An 18,474-nucleotide genomic window follows, 5' to 3' on the forward strand; every position below is an offset into this window, starting at 1 on the left:
TGTGATTCAACAGACCACTCTCTTCTGCGAAATCACCAGGTGGTGCCACATGCCACTGGTTACTACTCCCAACTGGATGACAGGCTTCTCCAGGTCAGGGAGCGTGTCTCACCTACCATTGGGACCTGCTTTACAGAGAACGACTGGATCTATAGAGAGCAATTACTCGCATCTTGACATCCATCCAACAGGCACCTACTCACCAACACACAAATGCCACCCCTCCCGCCAAGCACTAGGTCCAGTACCACTGTTCTTGTTTTACACATAACTGCACTTGTATATGACCAGCCTGGCTCTGGTGAAGGCTAACTGTGGCCTTTAGCTACCCTCTGAGAAAGGCCATCAAGAAGTGGTAATTCGAGTCCAGGACTAGGCTAATCCCATGCCAAAGATTATCATTATCAGAGCAACATGTGGCTGAGCACCCCAAAGAATGTCTTCTGGGTGGCAGGATGCTCCTCTTCTGGAAGAGTCCAGATTCAGCCCATCTATTCTGAGCTGTGAACATGGTATTATCATAGGAACACCCACCATCAGCAGGGAACTGGAGAGACAAAGTCACTAAAGTCTCAGTGAGGGGTCATCACAGAAAATAAGAGCTGTACACAGGCATATCTTCATTGCTCATCATGAATACTCCCAGCAAAAACAGTTTTAGCATGTTTTTTATACTTTTAAAAAGAAGTTTCAAAGAAAGAAAATTACTTACTGCCTTCCCACGTACAATGCAAAAGATTCAAAGCCCCTTCCACCCTCTTCCAGTGGGCAAGATGAAAGAATGCATATGCTATTGCTTCACTGTCTCCTCTCTTCAGGATATGTTCTGGGGGTAGGATTAAGCTTTTCATTTCTAGTAGGTACTGAAACAAAAAAGGCAGAACACAGTTGTGTTAATACAGGGTAATTCGGAATTCAATATTGAAATAGACAGGTTGATTTCCCCAAAGTCACCATTTATAAGCATTTCATCAAACCTGTAACTTCATTCCTGCATTTGAAGGCAATTACTAAAACATGCAGCAACCCAAAGTTTGCTGACAGATGATCGGGCTTACACTAGTATCCTACAGTAGGCTTTCAGACTATGATCCTAATCAAAGAAATATATATATATATATATATATATATATATATATATATATATATAGACTCCAACAACATAAAGGAAAATGCAGAAGACAGAATTTGGTACAATTTTGTGACCAGCATGGAAATACATACAACAGACACATGAAGGCTATGGCTAAACCAGCTGTACCACAGAGATTCGAGATTAACTAGCACTGCCCACTGTTTCTTTCTCTATTTGCCACTCAACTTTGAAGGACCTTGTCCTGTGAAAAGAGCCCCTTGTGCAGCTGCTCAGGTGCTGATGGGAGTGACGGTGGCAGCCTGAGCGTCAGAAGACCCAAGGAAGGGGGACAGTAAAGAACCCCTACAGCAATGTCTCTCTAGATCCTTTCCCAACGATGGGAAGGTGTCAGCGTATGCCTCTTTACTCCTATCTTCTATAAAGGGAGTGTGAATACAGGACAAGAGGGGGTATTCTTTCTGGGAGCTGAGAGAAGACATTTTCCATTTTTGCTCTTTTGTTTGTTCTGATTATAGAACAGAAAGGGAAGCAAAATTAGAAAGGTATTTTATATTGGCAAATGTTAATCTCTCTTTGCTGGCTGGCATTCTCCCCGTGCTCTGCTCCTCAACTACTTCCCCTTGCAGACTCATCCCCAGCACACACACCACCACCACCACCACCACCACCACCACCACTCCCACAACTTTCACAACCATCTGTGCATCTTTAGAATGGAGATTGGCAAGTGATGGAGAAGGGAGGTTATATGCCTAGTTAACATTAGATAAACATAGAAAAAGGGAGTGCTATGAGAAGAGATGGTCAAACATTTTCGTGTCCAAATTCATTGCCTGTGGGTTTTGCTGTCAGTGGAAGTTTATGAAAAAGGGTGAAGGTGAAGGCTGATGAACAGAAAAGAGATTATGACCCAACTGTCCATGTCTTCATCATTATCTAGCCGAGGATTTGTAGCCTTTTGGGGATCCCTAGGCATCTTCCTTCAACAAGCTTTCTCTGCTGTTGGCACACCTGGCGCAGGGTACACAGACCAGCAGGTGCCAGGAGGACACATGGAGGCCTCTAGGCTCAGCAACTGAAACTCCTCACTCTGGCTCTGATATGTGAAGAAACCTGCAAGTCTCTGGCCTCATTGCAGAAGGAAGAGGGGAGAGAGAGAGAGCAAAAAAAGACAGGGAGAGAGCAAGTGCGAGAGCAAGAGACAGGGAGATTTCCAGCGAGCAGTAGGAGCACAGTGACAGCATCACTACATGTGGGCTTGCAGGGGGTACAGAAATTCTCCTTGACAGAAGACCTGGGCAGAAGGACCTCTTTCCAGGCTGCTCTGTGAGAGGTGTTCACTGTGTTGATGGGAGCTTCTCAAGCATGAGTTCTGAGAGAACTCGTTTGCCTTTTTGAACTCTACAAGCCAGTGCTTTCTTCCTGTACCTTGTTTTAAAATAGTGCAGAACAAAAAATCTTCTGAGAAAAGCAACAATAGAGAATTATATAGAAATACAACTAGCACTATCTTTATAATGAATATCAACCGCAACACAAACATGGAAGTTGCACTTTATACTCAGAGATAGCTGGTATCTTCTCTTGATTTTGCTACTTCAATGGAAGCCATTATAATGTATGTTGCTACTGCCAGCAATGGTCTGAAAAGACACCAAGGCTGTGAGTCAAGAGAAAGACATAAACCTATAAAGTGCTACAAACTGGATTGTTTCAGAGCAAGTTAGAGGAGATTTGGTTTACTCCAATCATCAGGGAAAAAAGGGGGAAATTTTCTTGCCTAATGAGAGCCTTAGAATAAAATTCTTATCTGAGTATCTATCAAACAGTTTTTTAAAGAAAAGTTCATGCTATATGAATTTTGAAACTAAACATGAATACAATTGGTCCATGGTCCTAGGTATAAAGAAATCTCAGATGGTAGTCGTAAGAAATGTGTAAGCTACTATTCCTTTTATTTCTATGGTTAGGAAAGACTTTCATAGGCATTTCATTAGATATCTATGAAAGAACTCTCCCCTTGGCCTAAGGAACTTTCAGGAACAGGGGCATGAGAAGAAGTGATCCTTGGGAGTTATCCACATTTTTGAGTAGAAAACAAATTAAAAGGAGGTGGGGCAGAGAAAACGTGGCTGGGAGGAAGGGGTTTAGAAAATCTCCCACAAAGGGATGCTATAAATCTGTGCTGTCTGTCCAATGTGGTATCCTCTACCCCATGTGGTTATTTACATTTAAATGAATTAAAATCAAACACAAGTAAAAATTCAGTTCATCTGTCCTACTAGCCATATTTGAAGTCCCAAACTGCTGCAAGTGGCTGGTGACTATGGTAGTGGGCAGTGTGGGGAGCTTCTCCATTATCAGAGAAAAGTCCCTCTGGATGGCACTGCTAGAGACATAGTTCCCAATCTTCAAATAATTGAGTGATGTTGAACATGAACAAATCTTAGGCATTCATCACAGGAGTCATCAGTGTAGTATCTACTGACTGAAACTATACCATAACAGATGCCTCAGTCAGAATGCGGGTTGAATGGGATGCGGATGGCTTCAAGGTCATCACCGGTGGCCCCCAAGGGCAAGCTGTAGTTAATGCTGTTTCCCCTCCAAGTGTTCTCTCTGATCTTGGTGCACACGTACTTTTCATATACCACCCTATAATATTGGTTATCCGTGTGTTTGTCTTCTCAGCTGAGTCATAACTGACAAGAGCATGAACCTTGGCATCTTACCGTCTTATGTTCCCTACTGCACCTCCTACAGTGTCTTGCACATTAAAGTAACACACACACACACACACACTCAAAAGCTGAATTAATCTGAAGTCTCCCTTCCCAAGAAGTGTCTGAAAATGAGTATCTCCTGGTCTAATCAGCCTCATGAGGTTGTTCATGGAAGCAACTCACCAAGAAAATAGTGCTGCCTTCTCATCCTATCTATTTTATGGCAGAAATAGGTTATGCCTATAAAGGAGATTTATACGCTGTTATAGTTCCAAACAAAATGTTGGCTCTAACCAAATGATGAAGGCTAATAACAACAATGTGTTATGTTTTTGGCCAAGCTTAAAATGGCTGGCGAGATCAATTCTCAACATGTGCAACATTTAAATTAGAAAGGCATGGAACAACATTTCACATCTTACTTGTCAGGAGAAAAATAAATGGAAGAGAGCAGATTCCTATCCACAAGTATGCAGAAATCAATTAGAATAACTGTAGCTCACAAATCAGAGAGCACGCTCTGCCTGTCTATATTAATGGCTTGGCTTCTATTAGCTAAACCAGAATTCTGTGCTGTCTTTGCCCACCATCCTGCCTCGAACTTCCTCCCCAGATTTGCAAATCATGCTGATCTTGAAGTGCAGTGCATCTAGTTTTCGGAAGCAACTTTTCAAAATCTATTTGTGTCAGAACCCAGCTCCTTGTGCAGGATTGGAAGCATTCAAGTCAGGAGCTGTAAAAAAGAGCAGAGGGCTGTGGTCTTCAATGAACAATACCCACTCAAGGTCAGAGGCTGGATCACCTGTCAGGAAAGCTGTAGGGGAGACCGGCCAACAGAGGCTACCCTAGGTGACTGTTAAGGTCTCTTTTGTTAAGGTCTTAAAATTTTATCAGTCCAGTGAAAATGATCTCAAAGTCACCCTTCACATAAATGCTAATGTCATGGAATTAAGTCATACCCTCTTTTGTTGAGATTGTCAATGCCAACAAAGCATAAGACACATCAAAGTCATTAGCAAAAATCCGAGTAAACAAAATGTGAAAGAACTAGTTAATTAAATTATAGCACACGAGGAAGATGACTATCCACTGCTCCCCAAAACAGGGAGCAGAAGAACATTTCCTAGCATGGGAAATGTTCACAATACGTCTTTAAGTTAAAACAACAATGACAACAAAAACAATGTACCATGTTATATATAATATAATTGTCATGGGATATGTTTAACAGATTATTATTTTGATAATAAACATGTATATGTAGGCATTGAAAAACATGTGGCAGTCAAAGAGAATGTTATTGGAGGTTAAATATTTGATTTTATGAAAAATTACTTATTGTTCTTTCTATGTTTTTAGTAATAAGCATTTTTCCCTCTGTATATTTTTTGTAAACACATCTATGTATACATAGATATGTAACAAATGCATTTTCTAGACTTGCATCAAAAACACAAAAAACAGATTATACAAATGATAACCAGTTTAGCAACTTTTTTATATATATAATACTTTGGCATAAATAGCTCTAATAAAACAAATTCTAAACCCAGAAAATGCTTTTAAAATATCAATTAAGAATTCAGAGACTAAAACAGCATTGGTTGGAAGAGAAGCTACAAGTTCTGTTTTAATGTTGCCTACTCCCTGGGTTCAGTGAGACACACAAGTGTAATAGGACAACAGTAAGTCAGCGTGGTTCACACAGATGATGCTGTGATGGACAATGAAGTACACATCCCCAGGGTTCCTTGCTTCACCTCCTCCCATGTACCATCCGCCATCCTGAATCACTATTTTGAATCCTGGCTCTACTATTCAGCTATGAGACCTTGGACATGTAATTTAATTTCTTTGAACCTCAATTCATTCATCTGTAAAAATGGAACAAGGCCGGCGACACGGCTCACTAGGCTAATCCTCCGCCTTGCGGCGCCGGCACACCGGGTTATAGTCCCGGTCGGGGCACTGGATTCTGTCCCGGTTGCCCCTCTTCCAGGCCAGCTCTCTGCTGTGGCCCAGGAGTGCAGTGGAGGATGGCCCAAGTGCTTGGGCCCTGCACCCCATGGGAGACCAGGAGAAGCACCTGGCTCCTGCCTTCGGATCAGTGCAGTGCACTGGCCGCAGCGCGCCGGCCACGGTGGCCATTGGAGGGTGAACCAAGGGCAAAGGAAGACTTTTCTCTCTGTCTCTCTCTCTCTCTCACTGTCTACTCTGCCTGTCAAAAAAAATAAATAAATAAGAAAAAAAATTTTTTTTAAATGGAACAATAAAAACACACATCTTATTGGTTTAAATGTTCCCATGTATCTTCCTGGTTCTCCCCCTACACACACCAAAATGCCTATAGCAATTGGGGCTGAGCCAAAGCCAAGATCCTGGAACCCCATTAAAGGTCTCTCCCATGGGTGGCAGAAACCCAAATACTCGGGCCATCATCTGCTGCCCAGTAGCAAGCTGGATTGGAAGTGTAGAGGTGGGACTTGATCCCAGGCACTCTGATTATAGGATGCCAGGCTTACTCACAGTACCACTACACCTGCGCCCAGTTTAAATTTGTGGAGATTACATAGAGGTAACATATGTAAAGCATTCATTGAAGAGTAGCTGTTTTTCTTAACAAAAAGATGAAACAGGGGCTGGCGCTGTGGTATAGCAGGTAAAGCCGCCGTCTGCAGTGCCAGCAACCCATATGGGTGCTGGTTCAAGTCCCGGCTGCTTCACTTCTGATCCAGCTGTCTGCTATGGCCTGGGAAAGCAGCAGTGGATGGCCTAAGTACTTGGGCCCCTGCACCCATGTATGAGACCTGGAAGAAGCTCCCGGCTCCTGGCTTCAGACCGGCCCAGTTCCAGCTGTTGTGGCCATTTGGGGAGTGAACCAGCAGATGGAAGACCTCTCTCTCTCACATCACTGTAGAGGTGAGTTGTATTTCTTGTATCTGCACATTCCACTGATGACTGCGTCTGCTTCTAGGTAAAATACCTTAGCAGGTCCATGAAGGGTTCCTCATCAAGGTACCTGCTTCTTCTCAGTTCATTTATCTATTCATATGTTACTTTGCTTCATTTGAAAAATGTGTGAGCTCCCACTTTGCATCCCAAGGAAAGATATGGGAGTGCCACAGTGCAACCCAAGGACACAGATATGGCAGTGCCCACAGGGTATCTTGGGAGTATAGGTGTGGGAGCATCTCCAGCTTACACAAGGACAGGAATACAGGGGGACTCACAGTGTACCCCAAAGTTATGGAAACATCCCGGGTACCCTAAGGACACAGACATGGGAGCACTCAGTGTGGTCCAAGGGCACTGGTACAGGAGGGCCCGTGGACATCCAGAACAGATTCGGGAACACCCGTAATGTACCTCAAGGGCACAGACATGAATTAGGCCAGGTCTGTACTTTGATGATGCATCATCTTTGTAGTAAGGAAGAAGGAAGAAGAGGGATTGAGGGGCAGGGAATGAGGAAACAAGAAGCCATATAAAGACACAAAGCCCAACACGATGAGCTCCTCAGTGACTGCACTGAGATTCTTTGCACCAAGGAAGCAGATGGTGAGCGATGTGCCTAAGACGACCTCACAGAAAAAGGAAAATACAAGCTGATCCTATCAAGTGAATGACACTTTACCCTCAGGGATGTCTTCCTTGGGGAGGGGAGATTCCAGGCCAGGAGCAAGGCTGGACCGTGTCCGCAAAGCATCAAAGCGTATGCTGTACTTGTCGCCCGTGGCGCCCGAGCACTCACATGACACTAATGGCCAACTCACCTAAGCACTGACCTGTGCCTAGTGTTATCTCAGGCACTCCTCCCACCACCTCTGGGAGGGACCTGATGTCATCATCCCTATTTCACAGATGAGAAAACGGAGGCTTTGAGGAGCTGGGTCACTCGCCCAGGGTCGCACAGGTTGCACGTGGCTGTGCTGGAGCTCCGGCTCTTTTCTACCCTCCCAGGGGGTAAAGCAGGAAAAGCGGTTGTCAAAGGCCTCCCATGACATGCTCCAGAGTATGCCCTTGGCCCGGAGTCTCTCTGTGGTTTCCAGGCTTTTAGATGCTGAATAATATGTTTAAAGGGGAAAGAAAAAAAAGAACCTTAAAACAGAATCCATGAAATTGAAGAAAAACAAAACTTCAGGGGAGGGACCTCAGGGAGGTCTGAGGAATCCTATGGCTCAAACACAAGGGAGCAGTTTGCAGAGCCCTGCAGTGCGCAAGTGGGAAGTGAGTTGGTGCAGGGCGTGGCATTGAGAGACAGGGACAAGTGAGTGCAGGGAGATGGAAGAAAGCAAGGTCTTAGAAGACTTCTGGGGCAGTCCAGAGTGAAGTTGAGGGGCTCCCCCAGGACCTAGTGCCCACCTGGGTCTGAGGACAAAAGAAATCAATGGTGACTATGAAATTCTTTCCCGAGGAAACTAGAATAATGTGAGATCCTTGGTAGGATATAGACATCAGAGGAAGAAGAGGCTTAGCAATGAAACGCACCAAACAGTCTCAAGTGCCTGCAGGGCTTCCCAGGACAAACAGCTTGGGGGCAGTGAGTGTGAAGTCTGGAGCTTGGGAGAAAAGCCAGAGACACAGGTTTGGGTTTTCCGAGCCGAGGTGGCACCAAGCAGTGGGGGTTCCTGTGAGTTCCCAGGAGAGCTTTGTGCAAGAGCGGAGAGCCCACTGAATGAAGCTCCGCAGAAAATCAACAAGAAGGGGTGGGCAAGAGAGGGGAAGACATGGAGAAGACCGCACAGATGCAGGAGTAGTGGCGAGAGAGGGCGTCAGGAGCCAGGCTGCCTTCAAGATACCAAAGGGTCTGCGGCGGGGCCACCTGCTTAGGAGAAATGAAAGAGGATGGGGGTTTGAGAAGAGGGCAAAGGGTCTAGCGGCCTAGGTGGACATGGCCTTGGAGGGGTGACCTTGGTGAGGTAACCTCAACAGGTATGGCCTCGGCGGGGGCAGCCTTGGTGGAAGCCATTTCGGTGCTTTTTGGTTAAGAAAGAGACTTAGAAACTTTCTAATCCTGAGAAATGTGGCTTAAAACTGGTTTCTGTCCATTTTCCTCAGAGTCATATTTCTACAATACTTTCTCCCTACTCCAATCCAAAAAAGCTTTGGAACAAAATATGCCTCAATTCAAAGAAACTTATATTGAAATAATATTTCTGAAATGTGCCATTGATATATAATATCACAGATAACTGCCAGGGTATTTTACATTTCTGCTTCCATGCTTCAAGCATTTTTAAAAGCTAAAACCCACTACACATTTTGTTTCCTAAATTGGATTAAAAAGCAATTTTATACTCTGTCAATCAGCTTTACCAAGATATAAAGTGAGGATTGCTTTAGTGTTTGCACGAAATGGAATTTCCATCTCTATTACAATGCCCTGTAGATGCCCCATTAGCATACACAATTATCAGGATGTTTTCCTCCACAAGCCTCTCGAAATCCCCATGAAATTAGTTTCTAGATTTACAATAGATGAGTTTTTTTAAAAAAGGAAAATTTTAATGGAAACACATTTCTCTCATAACATTCCCAATTCACCCCTCTCTATTTTCACGTGACTCTACACACCTAAGTATCTATTAGGCAAGGTCCTGACCGCAATATGCCATCAACCCCCTGCTGGCCTGTTGGTAAAATGAATGTTCAGGAGTGTGGCAATCCTCAGGAGCCATGGGGACCTGTTGTGCCCTTCACTGCCCAGGAAGGACAGCACACGGCTTAGTAGTCCTAAGATGTCACAAAAGATTAAGATGAAAGCTGGGGATTTTTCTTGATTTTTTTCCTTCAACAGCTCCACCCACAATACCCAGGCATCCCAAGGAGCTGGCATTGTCTCCCTCAGGCACTTCTGAAGTGCTCAGAGTGGGACCAGGTGCCCAGTTGTGTGGGTGGAACCTCAGGAGCTGATTCTCCAGTGTGGGCAGTGGGCCAAAGGTATCTGATCTGCTAGTTCCTTTCTTTTCTTTCCTTCCTTCCTTCCCACCTTCCTTTTTTTTTTATTTCTTTGAAAGAGTTATGGAGAAAGAAGGAAAGACAGAGAGACAATCTTGCATCTGCTGGTTCACACCCCAAATGGCCACAATGGCTGGGGTTGGGTCAGGCTGAAGCCAGAAGCCAGAAGCCAGAAACTTCATCTGGATCTCTCACATGAGTAGCAGGGGCCCAAACACTTGGGCCATTTTCCACTGTTTTCTCAGGCCATTCGCAGGGAGCTGGATCAGAAGGGCAGCAGCTGAGACATGGATTGGCTTCCATATGGGAGGATGACTTTTGCAGGTGGTGGCTGCTATGCCTCCCTTCTCTTCTTTACAATCTTATTTATTTATCTGAAAGGCAGAGTTACAGAGAAAGAGAGACAGACAGAGACTGCTAGAGAGAATGAGATTTTCTATCCACTGGTTCATTCCACAATGGCCAAGGCTGGGCCAAACTGAAGCCAGGAGCCAGGAACTGGATCCAGGTCTCCCACTTGGGTGGCAAAGGTCCAAGTACTTGGACCATCAACTGCTACTTTCCCGGGAACATCAGCAGGAAGTTGGGTTGGCAGTAGAGCAGCTGGGACATAAAATGACACTCATGTGGGATGCTGGCATCACAGGCTTATCCTACTGTGCCACAATGCTGGCCCCAGCACCTGTTAATTTCTCAACTGTATACAAAGATGCCCTGGGGTTGCTGGGCTATTAGAACTTGTTATCTCAGGTTCAACCAGAGCAGTGTGACTTTCACTTGCTTTATTGAGGTTTCACATGATCCTGCATGAGGAGTGAAAAATACTTATTGCTTACAGAAATAAGAAAGGGTTATTTGTTTTTGGGTTTTTGTTTTTGTAGAAGCAAAAGCTTAATAACCAGTTAAGTCAGTTAAGTCAGAGTTTGGTGCTGGTGGTGAAGGGAATCTGTGACTTGGGGAGCCCTCTTTGTTGAAACTGACCAGGCTTGACTCTCTTATGAGCCAACACCCACTTCAGGGGACCACTATGTTCATGGTCTTCAGAGGGGAGCAGAAGGTTTGGCACTCTGTATACAGAGAGGCCACTCCATGGGGATGCACACTTAGAGAAGGTACCTAACAGCAAAGTGCAAGATGTGATTTCCAGGAGTCACAAAACACTGGGCTAGCTGCCTTCTCCAGCCCCAAGAGTGAGCAGACTGCCTAATCTCTCTTATCAACGACTGGGAAGCACTCACTCCTTGAGAGTATGGACCATGTTGTGAGCAGTGTCCCAGTGCCTGACAGTGCTTATTAAATGTAAATGAATTCACTGTTGGGAGGGAAAAGAGGACTCTGCAATAGAAATGTATACTTTTGGAGAATATAAAGGTTGGTGGATAGGAGCAGGAAGATCGCTACTACACCTATGATCAAGTAAACATCTGTTGGAGCAGATGTGCTGTGGTTGAGCAGAAACTGAACAAGGTATGCATCTTCCAGCTGAGAGAGGAACAGGAAAAATTCTTCTAAGGGCATGAAAGCCTTGACACCTTTGATAAGGAGAACGGATGCCAAGTCAGAGTGTTCAGGGCAGCAAAGAGAGGGGAGAAGAGCAACCAAGGCCAAGAGACTCTAAGCCTGTCAATCCTGGTTTAAAAGAAGCACCTGAAGACCTTCAGCTGGGCCCCTACCTCTGTGATTCTGCACACCTGAACCTGCTGATCACAGAGTCCATGCTAGGGAAGGTCTTCTACCACCTCTCTCTCTCTCTCTCTCCTGCTCACAGTCCTCTTCCTGCCTTAGGGGTGGGTAGTGAAGCATCATTCCCACAGTGCAACATCAGTTGGTAGGCAGAAGGAGCTACCACTAAGAAGGAAATGAGTAACTGCTCAGTTTTTCATGGGCTGAAGAAGAAATTCTTGGGGAAGAGTGAAAACTTGAGTAGAAACTGGAAACACTTTGCTAGGGGAGCCAATAATAATGGTGTGTGTCTGTGTGTGTGTGTGTGTGATTGCTCAGGTGGCTTGACGTGGGAAATTTGATTCACACCACTGAAAGAAAGGAGTGGTCAACCTCCATGACAGAGAGGTCATCCTGCTTCTGTAAGGAGGAGCAGTGAAGGTGGAAGAAGCAGAGAGGTTTTATGGGCAACATTGCTCATTCCTAGAACAGACCCATGCCTATTCCACCAGAGGAGGCAAGGGGATGAGAGGAATGGGTTTGAGTATGCGGTGGTGGTGGGGTTCATCACAGATGGGAAATGCTATGCTCTGGTGCAGGACCTAGTGGGAGTGAGAGGGCAGGACGCAGGGATGGTACCATGCTCAGAATCAGAAATGTGTAACTCCTGCTCAGCCACAAGCAAAGGAATTACCAAGCAACTGCAAGGTGCAGACAACTGCAGCTAGAACATGCTGGAGCCTCGGTCAACCTGGAGGCTTGCAGGGCTCCTGAGGGTACTGGGTCAGAGAACGTGTTCTTGTAGCAGCAAGCACAGAACTAGAGGTGAAGGTGAAAGGTAAGAGATGATGGTGCCAACATGAACTGAGCACGGACCAGATGAGTTATATAATGGAATTCCCTTTACTTGTCTTTAGTCCTACAAAGCTGTTACTTTTTATGTCCCCATTTTATCAAAAAAGGAAGGGCAGGAAGTCAATTAACTGTCCCCTCCCATGGTTCTCTCTGGCTCCATGGACAGGAAGTACTGAGTCGTTATTTTGAATACCACTGAACTTTTTCAATGATATTTCACAGTTCTGCCTACCTTTAGATTGCTATGCCTTGCTCTGTCATAATCACTGTAAATAGCTAACAACATTCTATTTTACTACACATAGCAAAAACTAGAACAAAATTCCATTTGTACTTAATAAATTCATAAGTACATCTTTTTTTGGAAAGAAACTGCTCAATGACAGTGAGGATATAATGAAATGATAAGGCAGCCACCTGCTGATGGGAGGGCAAACTACAGTGTTTTTGAGGTTTTTTTGATAAGCAATTTGGCAATAAATATCAAGAGCTTTCTACACATGACTCAGTAATCCCCATTCTATAAATCTACCCTAAGGAATAATCCTAAAGATTAAAAAATCTTTATATCTACATAAAATCTGACTCGTACTGTCAACCTGATGTCTACAATAAAGGACTCAAGAAGTCAATCATTCTCTTCAACAAATGTTGCCAGGAAAACTGGATATCCATATGTAAAATGATGAAACTGGACCTCTATCTTATACCTTACACAAAAACCAACTCAAGGGCCTGGTGCTGTGGCATAGAAGGTTAAGTGTCTGCCTGCTGTGCTGGCATCCAATACGGGCACTGGTTCAAGTCCTGGCTGCTCTACTTCCAGTCCAGCTCACCTGATAATGTAACTCGGAAAGCAATGGGGGATGGCCCAAGTCCTTGGGCCCCTGCACCTATGTGGGAGACCAAGATGAAGCTCCTGGCTCCTGGCTTCGGCCTGGCTCAGCCACAGCCATTGCAGCCATTGCAGCCATTTGAAATGCATTAGAGACTTAAAGGTAAGGCCTGAAACTGTCAATGTCCTAAAAGAAAATATGTAGGAAAAGCTTCAATAGTGATCTTGGCAGTGATTTCTTGGACATGACACCCAAAGCACAGGCAACAAAAGCAAAAACAGGCAGGTGGGATTATATTAAACTAAGAAGCTTCTGCTCCACAATGGAAATGATCAACAGTATGAAAAGGCAATGTGAATAATGAGAGAAAACATCTGCAAATCAAATGTCTGATAATGGGCTGATATCTAAAATATATATGGAGCCCCCTTATCTCGATGGCAAAACCTCTATAACCTGATTACAGAATGGGCAAGGACATGAAAAGACATTTGTCCAAAACAGACAAATGACCAACTGATATATGAAAGGAAGCTCAACATCAGGAATCATCAGGGAAACAGAATTCAAAACCAGCGAGATTTTACCGCACTTGTTAGAACAGCCACCAGCAAGAAGCTAAGAAGCATGGGGAAGCATGCAGAAAAACCGGAACTACTGGTTTTTGAGTGCTACTGGTGGGAATGTAAAATGGTGCTGCTACTACAGAAAACCATGTGGAAATTCCTCCAAATGTTAAAAACCAGAATCACCGTATGATCTAGTAATTCCTTTCCTGAGTATTCACCTAAAAGAAGTGAGAACAGGATCTTGTTCAAGGCAACATCACTCACAATAGCCATGAAGTGGCAACAAATTAAACCTCCGTGGACAATTGAATGGATAAAGAAAATGTGGTCTATGCATACAGTGGAATATTACTATCTTTAAAAAGAAGAAAACTCTGTCATATGCTACAGCATGCTGTCTACATATTTTCATGTGGATGAAACTTGAGAACATTAAGCTAAGTGACAAAGTCAGTCGCTGTAGGACAAATACTGTGATTCCACTTATATGAAGTGGCTAATGCAGTCAAACTCACAGAAACAAAAGTACAGAAGTGGCTGCCAGGAGCTGGGGAGATGGACAATGGGGAGTTGCTGCTCCATGGTAATAATTCCAATCACGCAAAATAAAGAAGTTCTAGAGATCTGCTACACAACAATGTGCATATAGTTAACAAAACTTTAAGTATACAGAAGTACTGTTAAGAGGGTAGGCTTGTGTTGTGTTTTTGCCACACGTGCACACATACACAAAGAAATGTCTAAAAAACAATTACAGAGGATAACTTCAAAAAGTTTGAAGGCACATAGATGAAAGACTTGTGCTTTAATGTTGGAGGATAATCTTGAAAAGAACTCAAACTGATGATTCTGCCCCAGAAATAATAAATACACCCTTAATATCCAACCATAAAGTACAACTTAAGAGCTTCCTACCAACATTTTAAAGTACAAAAGTATTAAAAATGCATACAAAAAAGGCTAGAAGGAAATATGGCTTTTTTAATACTTTAAAATATAAAATAACTTGTTTTATAATACCACTAAAGAACAAAACCATCTCCAATATAGTCTGTAGCATAATTTAGTCTATTTTTTTGGAATCTTTTCAGAAATGAAAGCTCTCTTTGGAACTCTGAAGGAGTTAACATAATCTCTTCCAAATCCAAACTTTGGCCCTGTAGGTAAGAGCTCGAGGCATGGCTACAGCACACTAAAAGTACTTGAGCGCTAGCTAACTCAAACCTGTGCAAATAGATCACTGATGGAAATGTCACCTCCCATCAACCTGCCCCAGTGTAAATCTCAATATTGCTATAGAAGAGAAGGGCAAGTAAAGCACATTTACAGATGAAAAAAAAAAAAAAGAATAAAGCGTAACAATATAAAGATGAAGGCACAGAATGGAGGCGACCATAGCCCTTTGTTTGTTCAGCATCGCATGAGTTAAATGTTCCTTGAGAAATGGAGAATACTACTTTTAAATGCAAAGCTCCTGGGGCTGGCGCTGTGGTAAAGTGGGTAAAGCCACTGCCTGCAGTGCTGGCATCCCATATGGGCGCTGGTTTGAGTCCCGACAGCTCCACTTCAGATCCAGCTCTCTGCTATGGCCTGGGAAAGCAGAGGAAGATGGCCCAAGTCCTTGGGCCCCTGCACCTGTGTGGCAAGACCCGGAGGAAGCTCCTGGCTCCTGGCTTCAGATTGGCACAACTCTGGCAGCTGCAGTCAATTGGGGAATGCACCAGTGGATGGAAAACTTCTCTGTCTCTCCTCTCTCTGTGTAACTTTCAAATAAATAAAATAAATCTTTTAAAAAAATTAGAAAGCTCCTGTTTAATACTATTACATGGAAAGCATATCCTAATGGTTTAGAAATTTATTTTTTGGGGACTGGCATTGTGGTATAATAAAGCCACCACCTGCAATGCTGACATCCCATTTGGATGCCAATTTGAGTCCTGGATGCTGTACGTCTGATCCAGCTCCCTGCTAATGCACCTGGGAAAAACAGTAGAAGGTGGTCCAAATGCTTGGGCCACTGCACCCAAATGGCAGACCCAGAAGAAGCTCCTGGCCTTGGCCTAGCCTAGCCTAGCCCTGGCTATTGCGGCCATTTGGGGGGTGAACCAGCAAATAGAAGCTTTCTCTTTTTCTCTCTCTCTTTCTCTCTCTCTGTATGTGTGTGTGTGTGTGTGTGTCTCCTCTCTCTGTAACTCTGACTTTCAAGTAAATAGATAATCATTTCTAAAAAAATTCTTTTCTTAAGCTGTGTAATCAATTCTTGAAAATCGCGGCATCATTAGAATCCTAACACCTCCATTGTTCTTAAAAGGGAATAAGCAGTAGGTATATAATGCACTGGAGTGAGAGACCACAGAGGGCAGAGATTAATTCTGGTGCCAGGAGCTACAGGCTTCCTGGTGGTGGCTTTAGTGGCAGGTGCGTTGGTGAAGGATGAGTAGGATTTCCTGGGAGGAAGCTGGGATGAAAGCGGGGTAGGATGCTTCTGAAGTGAATGAACTTATAAAAGGAAAAGAACCTCCTAAGGAGTTTACACTGTCTCCAGCAGGAGCTGGGGACACTGCTGTGGTTTCTCCAGAGGGGAGTGACAGCTCATTTTGTAAAGATGGGCTATGGGCTTTCTTCCTCCTTACTAACCTGTGGCAAATCTAAAACTTCAGAAAGCCTTGTGGTTAGCACTCGGCAACTTCAATAGACTCTCCTTCAGGATAGGGTTGTGGCATTGATTTCCCGGGGCCTGTGGTATGTGCAAGAGCATCACTTACTCCTGCTCCTTATGTTTGCAGGTGAAAGGAGTGCCTGAGAGTAATCCTCCTGGGATATTATCAGATGGTGAAATGTTACCTACGTGCCTTTGCTTAATGGGATGCCCAGTGAAAATAAGCTGGAAATTTATGGAAGTTCTCAGCTACTGTTTGAGAGAGTTATATATAATTTTTCTCCCTCTGGGTAGACTATAATTAGGGAAAATAGCATATTGATACTAACCATTCCAATGGTAGGCCACTGAAAACCTTCTGTGATAAACGGGCCATCCACGCGTCCAAGATATGACAGTATATGTAAGAAATCTGAAATCTCCACAAGGAAGCAAACGCCTTGGAAGCAACCTGCCCTCCATCATTAGAAGGGTTCAGTCAGGGCTAGTCTGCCCCCTGGTGGGATCTGGAAAGCACAGGAGGGTGATATTTAAGAGGAGATAACCCAAAACCAGTCTGAGCTCTGTCAGCTTTGCTGTGTGACCATGAGCAGGGTACTCAACCTCTCCAAACCTTCAGTGCCCTCATTCACATAATAGGGACAATAATGTGGTACAGCTCATAGTGTTGTTATGAAAAATAAACAAGAGGGGATGTGTAATCCAGTTAGTACTGTGCTGGCACAAGGAAACCTTCAACAGAAACCATTAACAAAAACAATGATCATATTCTTATGAGCAGAGTCAAGTTCAGCATCAGAAGGGGACCCAGACGAATGCTAAGGCCCCTTCTTACACCAAAGAGTTTATATCCTGCACTGATGTCTTATTAGTGCTGCAACTATCCTCCGCCTGCAAAGGCACCAGCGTGTGTTTGCTTAAGAATTAGCAAGCAGTCCAACACATGGTAGAACAGGTGTACAAGAAGTTTAGGGGCTGGCGCTGTGATGTAGTGGGTGGGGCCGCCACCTGTAGTGCCGGCATCCCATATGGGTGCCAGTTCAAGTCCCAGCTGCTCCACTTCTGATCCAGCTCTCTGCTGTGGCCTGGGAAAGCAGTGGAAGATGGCCCAAGTCCTTGGGCCCCTGCACCAGCATGGGAGACCCGGATGAAGCTCTTGGCTCCTGCTTGGGATCGGCACAGCTCTGGCCGTTGAGGCCAATTGGGGAGTGAACCAGCGGATAGAAGACCTTCTCTCTCTCTCTCTCTCTCTCTCTCTCCTTCCTTCCTCCCTCCCTCCCTCCCTCCCTCCTTCTCTCCCTCTCTCTCTCTCTCTCTCCTTTCCTTCTCTCTCTGCCTCTGCCTTGTGTAGCTCTTTCAAATAAATCTTAAAAAAAAAAAAAGAAGTTCAGAGCACTGTCTACAGCACATGTGCACCCAAGGTGGTGGTTACTTCTGAAGAGAGGAAGCCTTTCCCCTGTGGAAATGTGACCAGATGAAGAGGACCGGAAACAGGACCCCCTCAGCACAATCACTAAAAAGCCAAGTGGTGGGAAATCTGCTTACATGGGTACCCTATCTTTTCTCAGCTTCTTTCAGAAAGGACAGTGAAATCAAATATTTCAAGTGTTTCCACTTTTAGAGTAATTACATTTTGTAGGCAGAATGCTAGCTGACCATGGCAACCTTGAGCTATTTCTTGGGACTGTGAACACTCTTCAGAGACTCACTTAACCACTTCAGACCACCAGGGAAGGAAATAACTACTTCAATCAAAACATCTATATCTAACCAACAATTATTACATTGATTTTCCGTCTTGTACCCCAGGATTGCAATGCCTCAGTTAGGAAAACTAGAATAGTTAAGGCCTGGTTCTTAGACAAGTCAAATAAGTCATCTGTAATAATCTAAAATTATATGGGGCTCAACTGTTTTTCAGGAACTTCAAGTGTATTTTCACTTGATCTTTATCCAAAAGGATAGGCACAGCTTACATTTTTACATTTTTTGAAAGAGAAGGGAAAACAAAAATTTGAGATTGAGATGCTAAGTGCATGGTTACATGGTTGACGAATGACAGAGCCAGAACCTGAGCTCACGTTTTTTGCCTGAGAAGCCAAGGCATCATTGCCTA

The 18,474-nt window shown here is 44.2% G+C and overlaps 1 protein-coding gene across 4 annotated transcripts in view; it reads right to left on the reverse strand.

Moving 5' to 3' along the window:
• Positions 1-18,474, reverse strand: part of ST7 (suppression of tumorigenicity 7) — a 300,729-nt gene that overhangs the window by 20,747 nt on the left and 261,508 nt on the right. For all 4 annotated transcript variants that reach the window (XM_062207690.1, XM_062207863.1, XM_062207599.1 and 1 more), the window contains one exon: positions 713-863. In XM_062207690.1, coding sequence (XP_062063674.1) covers positions 713-863 — 151 coding nt within the window. The remainder of the gene's footprint in view (positions 1-712; positions 864-18,474) is intronic.

The sequence above is a fragment of the Lepus europaeus genome, chromosome 1 (genome assembly GCF_033115175.1).
Source record: "Lepus europaeus isolate LE1 chromosome 1, mLepTim1.pri, whole genome shotgun sequence".
In the NCBI taxonomy this organism is placed as follows: Eukaryota; Metazoa; Chordata; class Mammalia; order Lagomorpha; family Leporidae; genus Lepus; species Lepus europaeus.